Source organism: Mus pahari, chromosome 13 (assembly GCF_900095145.1).
Source record: "Mus pahari chromosome 13, PAHARI_EIJ_v1.1, whole genome shotgun sequence".
In the NCBI taxonomy this organism is placed as follows: Eukaryota; Metazoa; Chordata; class Mammalia; order Rodentia; family Muridae; genus Mus; species Mus pahari.
The window spans coordinates 57,314,808-57,324,793 of record NC_034602.1 but is presented as its reverse complement, the minus strand read 5'-3'; the positions used below and the strand labels follow the sequence as shown (position 1 = coordinate 57,324,793).

Genomic DNA, 9,986 nt, shown 5'->3' with positions numbered 1-9,986 from the left:
CANCTGAAATGAACGAACATTGATTTTTTTTTTTTTTTTTTTGCTTTTGTTGTTTTGTTTTGTTAGTCCTGTGGAAGTCAGAGTCCCAGTTACCTTTATCCAGCTCTGGAAAACAGCCTCCAACAAGAATTTCTGTAGGTCAGGCTGTTTAATCTCTTTCTTTCTTTCTTTCTTTCTTTCTTTCTTTCTTTCTTTCTTTCTTTCTTTCTTTCTTTTAAGATGTATTTATTTATTTTACATATATGACTACACTGTAGTTGAACAGATGGTTGTGAACCATCATGTGGTTGCTAGGAATTTGAATTCAGGACCTCTGCTTGCTCCAGTTGGCCTCGTCCGCCCTGCTCACTCCCGTCTAAAGATTTATTTATTATTATATCTAAGTATACTGTAGCTGTAGATGGCACCAGAAGGGGGCATCAGATCTCATGACAGATGAGATCATGGTGAGCCACCATGTGGTTGCTGGGATTTGAACTCGGGACCTTTGGAAGAGCAGTCAGTGCTCTTAACCGCTGGGCCATCTCTCCAGCCCCTCTCACACTCTTTCTTAACATGATGTATATGAATTACCAAGTATCAACATAATAACAGAAAGGCGGACCCAAGCAGTAAAACTAGAGTAATAAATCGATGGTGCTGCCATTTTTATTTTCTTAAGATACATTGATTGATTGACTAACTTTCTTTAAGGACAGGTCCGGTGATGCAGGCCTGTAATCCCAGCTGTTTGGAAGGCCGAGAAGGAAGATCCAAAGTTCAAGGCTAGCTTGAGCAATTTAGCAGGACGGGAGAGATAGTTTGAGAGTAAGGCCCTTTTCTTGCATTCACAAGGCTCTAAGCCAAGCCTCGAGTGCAGCCACCCCCCTCAAAGTGCATATATGTATTTGTGTGTGTGTGTGTGCATGCACATAATATGTACATGCATGCATACACACACACACACACACACACACACACACACACACACACGTACAACCTGAATTCAATCCCATGAGCTCACATAGTGAAGGAGAGAACCAATTCCTGCAAGTTGTCCTCTATTTACACACATACACACACACACACACACACACAGAGAGAGAGAGAGAGAGAGAGAGAGAGAGAGAGAGAGAGAGAGAGAGAGAGAGAGAGCTTAGAAATAGTAGGAAGAATAGCGCTTAGAAATAGGAAGAGTGTGCACATGTCACACTATGAGAGGGTAACTCTTGCTGGGATACGGTGCCCTCAGGGAGGATGATGCTACGGTGCCCTCGGGGATGATGCTCTCAAGATCTCCCACAGCTTTCTACCTCCTCTCCTTCTGCACACCTGTTATCTTGGCTTTTTTTTCCCAAGTAACAAGCTAAAGTTTATTTCTCAGAGTACAAACATAAAGAAAATTCTCCGCGGAGCCAATAAATCTTGATAGAAATCTATATCTGGGGGAAATTTATGTATTGATTTGTAGGACCAGAGGAACTGTTTTTTGTTTAGACAAATGTCCCAGAGAAAGAATCTGTTTAGGGACTCTAGAAAATCATTGCCACTGCTGCTGGAGATAACCGAGTACAGATGTGCTTAGCTTTCAGATAGTCACAAGAGACTAATGAACTTCCAAGCACTCTCCTCCTGCCCATTGCAGTGAAGTGGGTGTCTTATAACATGACTTCAGATGGCATGAGAATGCGATATGAACTGAAGTCATTTTTAAAGAACTGTCTGTGAATTACAATCAGAGGAAGAGAAATCCCGCCAGCTGGGCAGGCAAAGTGCCCTTAGGTTCTCACCAATATGCCTAAGGCTGGCAAGGGAGTGGCGCCCATGCTCTCTGTTCAAGCTGTTCATTCATTCCAAAGGGCTTGTTGATTGCCTGCCCCATGCCAGCCAGTGATGGGTCATCGAGGTGAAAGGCCCCTGCTCACATGGACTTGACGTTTTAGTCAGGGCCAGAGAGGGGGAACTTACAAGTATATAACAGGGCAGTTCATATGGTTCCAGTTAGCTGTGACTGGGGGCAGTGGAGCCTTTTAGGGGTGATGGTGATTGATCAAGGGGAGCCTGCACAGAGCACGGGGTGATGGGTATAGTCGCCGGTGGCCACGTGTTACTGGGTTCCTGAAAGGAAAGCTGGGGATGGATGGGAAGGACGGAGAGAAATAACGAGCCAAGACAGTTCTCTGATCAAGGCTCAATGTTTTAATTCTAGGGTCTGAATTTAAAAGGGGGGGGGGAGACCCATCTCCCACTTTGCCAGGATCTCATAGCTTTGCCAGGATCTCTTCAGGAAGGAAGACAAGCTCAGCTGCTCACCAGGTAGTGGCTTCTTACCGGAAGCTGCAGATGTGGCAGGACAGTTGACTTCACCTAGGACAGAAGACTCCACCCTAGGTGAGCTAGCCGACTGTGGCAGACAAGGTCTGATTCAGCACGCTCAAGGCTGGGGGGAGGGCACAGATGGGCAATAGACAAAAAGGTCCAAAGCAGGAAGAAACCCGGGATATTTGGGAGCCCAGGATTGTAGGGTTGGGAAGGCAGGGAATTTGGAGATGACTATAAATGGGAGAAGACAGAAGAACACAGCAGGTAATTGTTGTTGTTGTCCCCAGCAGTGAAAAACCATAATCTGGTAGGGACAGAGAAAGGCAGAGCGAGACACAGAGAATGAGAAAAAGGAAAGGGAACAGTCCCGAGAACCAAGGCTGCATCTCCTGCGCGAGAGGGCCCTGAGCAAAGTCAGCTAACTAGAGCCGATCTGGTTCCCACATGACAACGCAGAGCCAAGCTCAGCTGAATGCAGCCCAGACTCTCCTGGGTAAATGGCCGCCCACTAGTCATGGGAGTTGAAGCAAGTTAGCGCAAGTTCTCTGGACCTTGGATTCCCTTTTATAAAGCATGCCCTGTGACCAGAGACAACCTGCGTTTATTTCAACAGCAGTGATGAACGACTCTTTCTAGTGTTGTCTGCATTTCTCTAGACACTACTGAATGTATAGATTATCAAAAATGCTTGCATCAAAGAGAGAGATGATAAAACAAAACAAAACAAAACAAACCACTGGTGTGTTATTTACCCTAGGGTCCCTCCCATCCATCCGAAGAAGTGGGTCTGCAGGAGAGAGGAATTTACCTTCAGGCACAGCAGTGGCTTTGCCTTAGGGTTTGTGGTTTTGTTTTCTGTGCATGCTAAGTGCCACCAAGCCGAATCCCTGCGAGGCCTTGCCAGGCACTTTACGCCGCAGGGGCTTCTTACACAGTGTGGAGAGCTGTCATCTCCCCATTCTGTATCAAAGTCTTCAACAAAGAGCGGCGTGCACTCCGTCAGATAGACGCCTTCTGGGTGGCATGCGTCTCCTGTCTTACCGTCTCTGCTCTCCCAAAGAAAGCCATGCCTTCACCATTCACGTATAACATACATTATTTAATGAGCTCAGACTTTTCCCCTCCAAACCGGGGGCATGTCGTGAATTACTCCCCCATCTGAAAACTAAATGTTAAATTTCCTCTCGGTCAGAGAGGCGAGCTTTGTGTTTTTGATCTGTAACGCTGTACAAAGGAAAGCTGGAACTCTTCAGCTCTTCACAAGATGGACTTGGGAGGGAAATGAAGCAAAACAAGACACCCATTTCTTGGTTGCTTTTAACTGTCCCTCCCACCCTCCTCAGCGAGCTGCCATTTTAACTATTGTGTCTTCTCTCCAGAATCAGGAGAAATCCTTTGTTGAGAAGAGTATGCTTTGCATTTCAATATTGTTACCCATTGTAAGTCCTCAGGCACTCTTACTCTCTCTGGCCCCAGTCTGTGACTGCTACTGAGGCCAGGGCTGGAAGTGGGAGCTGGGGGAAGGAGCCTGTCCTAGGAAGGACAGCATCCCTGGTTGGACAGCATCCCTGTCTTGTCCCTGAGCTGAAGCCTGTGAATCTCGGCAGAAACCAGATGGGTGATTTGCATAGACTTGTTATTCACCTCAGTTCTGAGGTGGAGAGTCCACAGGGGTCTACTGGGCCATTCAGGTTCCATCCCTTCCAGAACTGACCTTAAAATTGTGTTTCAGATGACTCTTACTGGAAGTCAGAAGAGGTGATAATCCAAAACAAGTTATTGGGGGGGGGAGACCTGCCTTTCTTGCCCCCCATACGTTCACTCAGGTCACACCACCACCCGTGATAGCTCAGGAGTTCTGTGAATCGACTCAGACATAGCACTCCGACCTGTAAAGATGTGTGTCTCACTGGTTCGCCCACATTACAGATGAAATTGGAGAACAAAGCAACCAAGGGCCCCAACTAAGGGCAAACAGATAATAAAAAGTCAGATAACTAAGGACGTGAGACAAGGTAGGAAAACGGACTGTCCTGTCGGATGCTTTTATCACCACAGTTCACCGTCACATGAGCAATGGTGACTCTGCATCCAGAGATCCAAAGACCCACGGTGATGAAGAGAAGTATTAAAAAAAAAGCACATGTACAGGTTCCACCACAGTGGATAAGTAGGGCCATTGCCTGGTGAGAGCCCAGGGTGTGAGAAAGGAGTGGTTGTGTTTTTTCATTAGTGGGGAACAGCTTGGCCAGGGCACAGATGATGACATCCTCTTTCAAAGAACCATACTATACTGTGTCGTTCTGGCGTGCAGTCCCTGATGCTGTTTTTCAGGAACGCCAGCGCACATGACAAAGTAGCTCTGTTGCCTGAGATTTGTGTTAAGGAAATCAGTGCCCGTTTTCTGCATTTGTTTTTCCAAGGAGCTGCGGCAAGAGCCTGCTGATCAGGCAGCCCTGGTGAGCTACTTCAGTGGAACTAATCTTGGAACTTGAGTCTTCCCACTGGCACCATATACCCTGCGAAGGGAGAAGGCTTGCAGCTGGCTAAGTTTAGCCCCTTCCTCTGTCAGAACGGCTCATCCCGTGGGAAGCCCAGCTCTGGGCCGATGGGTGTTTTGTTGTTGATGTTTCTCATTTAGCAAACGTACCGAGTGGTGGAGTACCTACCACTGTCAGTGACTCGTTGGGGGTTTTCCAATGACATTTCAGAGCTCCCCTGAAATCTCTCTTTATGGCTGGTTTTTACTTCAGCACTTAAAGCAAGCAGTATCTCGTAAACCCCAAAGAATTAACTCTGTTTCGATGTTTCCCAGTTCCTCCTGCAGGACGGAACATAGAAGCTGCGTGTCAGGGTTGTTCGTTCAGATGAGTCCCTTGCAATGGGTCTGAGTCTAAATAGCCAAGGCTTTACACAGAAGAAAACATCATGTTCTCGGTCTTCAGATTTCCCGCTGTTGGGCAAAGTTGTTGTCACACACTAGACAGAAGCATTTGAGAGGAGTGAGAAATTAAAAGCTCTTGCTGTAAATCAAGATGGAATCAAAGAAACATCACTTGCACATTCTTCCTAAAAGACATTTATTATTGTTATCATTGTTGTTGTTGTTGTTGTTGTTAAAAGAAGGAACCGGTTATAAGGACATTCTAAGAGCCTGTTTTGTCTGAGGTAGAAAACCTGAGACTCCATAGGGTCACTGACTTACAAAGTGTTACTTCTAAAGCTCGCCTTTGATAGCAGGGTGAGGAGAGTGTATAAGAACATGCGGTGAGTCTAAGAAACATTCCCTTCCTAGCGAATGCCTTCCCATGAGAGACAGTGTCCCTCAGAAGCCACCTATAGATGTGAGGGCAATATGGCTGTGACATCTGTCATCTCACTGATAACCATGGTTGATTGAGCTGATCTGGAGACAAATGCCCTCCCACTCCCTTACTGTCCCACATGCGCCCTTCCAAAGCTGCATGCCTCATTGAAGATGATCTTGTCCCACAGAGAAAGACTGTCCCCCACATAGCCACAGTCCCCTGCAAAAACCTCCAAATAGACCCTCAAGGCCAAACACTGCCCATACCAGCCTAGCAGGTGATTGCATCTTGGTTAAATGCCATCTCTTTTAATCTCATTTCTCGTGAATGCCCTGAGCTAGTGTCTCTGTCCCCTCTTCACTGATGGGTGACCTCGTGTGTCATCTGATGCTGTGAGCCTGGCATACTGGAAGAGCCTGATACATTGACAACGAGAAGGCAAGCTCTGTCATAGAAGATCCTGAACCCCGCCTACCTCCTAAGCCTAAAGCGTCTCTCCCGGAAACTTGAACTCCCTGATCCTTCAAGAACCGGTGCTCCTTGTCAAACCCTTTGGCTCTGCTGTAAGCAAACTTGTTCGGCTCTATGGGTTTATCATCCGAGAGACAGAACCGAGACAGGCTTGCAGTCACAAGCCCTGTATGCACTATGGTTCTGCTGTATGACTTGGCCAAGTTCCTCAAACTCTTTGACCCTGTTTTCTCCTACGTCCATGAACGACATACTGACGACCTTGTCAGGCTGCTGGTAGGGCCTGCGCAGACCATGTGACCCCAGAGCTCAGCGGATAGCGTGCGTGCGTGCGTGCGTGCGTGTGTGTGTGTGTGTGTGTGTGTGTGTGTGTGGTATTGTAGTCATAAACATGAAAGGTGACACCTGTGCTGGTGCTTGGCCCATGAGGTCTCTGATTTTTTTCCCTGGATATGGAGGTAGATGTGTAAAATTCATTTGTGCTTGCTGTACCCTCTAGAGTCTTCTCCTTAAGGTACAAGTTTGGTGCTGTGCTGTGCTATTTCAGCCTTTTTGATTTGTTTTATTTTGTTTGGTTGTTTTTGGTTTGGTTTTTGCTTGGTATGGTTTGGTTTGGTTTGGTTTGGTTTGGTTTGGGTTAGTTTGGTTTGTTGAGACAGGGTTTCTCTGTGTAGCCTTGGCTGCCCTGATACTCACTCTGTAGACCAGGCTAGCCTCGAACTCGGAGATCCACCTGCCTCTGCCTCCCGGGTCCTGGGATCAAAGGTGTGCTCCACCACCGCCTGGCCTACTGTAGCCTTTTACGGTACAAATTTTAAATGCACTCTAAGCTTTCTGGTGGCTTTTCATTTGAGACATTGTAGCTTCTGCTTAGGTTTGTGGGCACGCACACACCTGCGCCCTTGCTGGAGTATGCCGCAAGTATTGTTCTGGGGTGGAGTATGATGAGTCCCCTCCATGCTTCTGGCGATATGCTTGATTGCATATTCACTATCACTCTCAGCTGGCTTAGGTGACAGCAGCAGCAAGGCTGGTGTGCCGGAGAGAGCAGGTCCCTGTGAACCCTGCCTCCTTGAACTGTTGTTACTCTACAGAACACCTGTGTCATTTAGAGGACACTGCCTCTGGGCCCTTCTGTAATGCCTCTGTCAGAACAGAAAGGGATAGGGGGCGACCCTAGAGATGTCGCCTGGCAACTCTGGGTAGCTCTGATCATGAAACTCAAAGCTTGCTGTTGTTCCCCCNCCTCTCCCCCCCCCCGCAACCCCCAGATGCTCCCAGCTCCTCTCTGCACCCCTTTCCTTTCTTCCCTGGCACTGCTCTGTACCCACACCTCTTCTTGGCACTGCTCTGTGCCCGCACCCTTGAAGTCTTCATCTCCTACCTCTTTTTTTCCCCCACTTTCTGCCCTATGTCCCTCTCCATTGCCCACTAAGGACTTTGTTAAAGCTCCTGGGTATCAGGGCCACAGCTCTAATAGAATGTCCAAGGGCCATGAAGCAGGTAAGACTGTGTATGCTTGATTGTTTCTGCATGGTTGTTGTTGTTGTTGGTGGTGGTGGTGGTGGTGGTGGTGGTGGTGTGTGTGTGTGTGTGTGTGAAGCCGGGGCTGGAGACTGAAGATAAGTTCCTGCCAGTGTTTCCTACAAACAGTCTCCTGTACTTGACTGTGATATTTTAAGCTTGGTTACCTCCCCCGGCTGATCTGTTGCCTCTGCAAATTCAGCTGGCAACTCTTGGCTTCATCATAGTGTGGCTCGAAATACACTCCTCTGGGTGATAGGGTGCGGCTAAAATAAGCACAGAAAGGCTATTAATGGCTACAAAGTTGGGAACCACAGTGGGATGTCGGGCGCTGAGAGCTGCGTTGTAGACTGGATACAGTACGGATGCTAACCTGCTGTTTCTGCTCTTCCCTCCCTCATGCCTTCCCGGATTCAGAGAGAGGTAACTGGCGATTTCTCACTTCTCCCCTTCCCTGGCATCTCATGTGTCTGGCAGAACTCACCGCTTCTTCCATTCCATCCCCATCCTCACAGCCTCTTTGCCTCTCAAGGCAGGCCATTGTCTTGTGTAGCCTCTTCTCATCATTTGTACCTGGGCCTCTAACCTACTTCCATGTGTGGTCCTATTTGGGGAAGGTGATGGGCTGAATGACTGAGAATAAGGGCCACCCTGCCAGGTCTCGGGTCTCTCTCACCAATGACTGAACAAATGACTCAGCATGCGGGGGAGGAGATGTGACTGATATGCTTGGGTCCCCATGTCACATTGGTCCCCTGTGACACATTGAAGAGTGACAGTATGGAACTTTGATTGTGTTCTCTTAAGTTTCCTGGGTAATACAGTCCATTTCAGTATCGGTTCTTAGCCATGGCACAGCCAGGGAACCCTCCTGTCCTCCTTGAAGGATGTTATCCATGGAGAGGATATACCCAGGAAATTCATGGTGCTTATACAGTTTCAAATGCTCTGAATGTCAGCCTCCAAATGATGGGATGGAGATATATAATATAGATGGAGTGGATATATATATATATATATATATATATATATATATATATATATATATATATATATATATATATAAATTTTGGTAGTTGAAGGACATTGTGACAAGTGCCAGCCATAGTGAAGAGACAAACCCAGGGATGAGTTCCTCTTTGCTTTGGGCTCCCTTCTAGCTACACTCCCTATTGTAGTGACCATTCTGTCTTGCCCAGTGGCTAGAGAGGGGACTAACAGAAGATGTGCCTAAGAGAAGTTCTCCTTTGGGGGGGGGAATACACCCTGGGGCTGAGCATGAGATATAAGCTCTCTTACCTCTGTGTGCCACAACTCCTACAGGAGTCCACAGTGGGGAGGTGTCCAGACATTTTGCCGGCTCTTCCCTTCCTCCTTCCCTCTGCGTCCAGGTCTCCTTACTAGGAGACAGCTATGACAGCTGTACTGAATGTTAACAGTGAGAGTGCACACTGGAGAATGTACTGCCTTCTGTTCAAGCCTCCTCACTCCTGACAGATGGTAGAACTCGAGCCTGCTGTTTACACAGTCCGTATCTCGGGAAACTTTCCCAGAGAGGCCCGGGCTGTACGGAATGTGTTCACCCCAGGTAGCGAGGTGCTGGGCTGCTCCTTTCAGAACTCAGCATCGTCCTAGACAAGGCAGAAGGAGACACAAGTTTGCCAAGTTGGAGCCCAAGCTTGATCCCAGATACCCACACCTGGTATAGTTGATGTTGGATACGATGAAACAGAAAAATACTGCCCAAGACAGGCAGCAGGCAGGTTCTAGACCAGCCACCCTGTACCTCCCACTCCAAGTCTAATCTGAAAATAAGCGCAGTTAGTCTTGGAAGCAGGATTCATTTGTCTCCTAGGTCCTGGAGGTGTTCGTGGCCATATTTTGATTCCTGCCGGCCCTCTGTCTGTGTTTTGGTGCAGGCCACTTTCCAAATTTCCAAACCCCATGCTCAACTCCATATGTGAAGCAAAAGGGAGAGAAATCTTCCTCCAGAGGTGCTAGAAGTAGTTAGCCAAAGTCCCTGTGCCTGTCTCCTCCTGATTGCATCCTCACCTTGCCCTCTGCAGGGAGCCACGCTGCTGGCTTGCAGCTTCTACGAAAAGGTGGGGGGGGGGGGGGTGTAACTTAATGGCATGTGGCATTGGAAGCCATCCAGTTGATGCAGGATTTGTTAGTTAGGGTTTCTGTCACTGGGAGGAGACACTATGACCAAGGCAACCTTTTTGTTTGTTTTGTTTTTGTTTTTGTTTTTCTTTCTTTTGTTTATTTGTTTGGTTGGTTTTTGGTTTTTCGAGACAGGGTTTTTCTGAGTAGCCCTGGCTGTCCTGGAACTCACTCTGTAGACCAGGCTGGCCTCGAACTCAGAAATCTGCCTGCCTCTGC

General features: G+C 47.8%; 1 protein-coding gene across 12 annotated transcripts in view; it reads left to right on the top strand.

Moving 5' to 3' along the window:
* Positions 1 to 9,986, top strand: part of Apbb2 (amyloid beta precursor protein binding family B member 2) — a 324,110-nt gene that overhangs the window by 294,940 nt on the left and 19,184 nt on the right. For 6 of the 12 annotated variants that reach the window (XM_029545065.1, XM_029545071.1, XM_029545066.1 and 3 more), the window contains one exon: positions 8,022 to 8,027. The exons of the other annotated variants lie outside the window; for them this stretch is intronic. In XM_029545065.1, the coding sequence (XP_029400925.1) occupies positions 8,022 to 8,027 (6 nt within the window). The remainder of the gene's footprint in view (positions 1 to 8,021; positions 8,028 to 9,986) is intronic. 12 annotated transcript variants of the gene reach the window in all.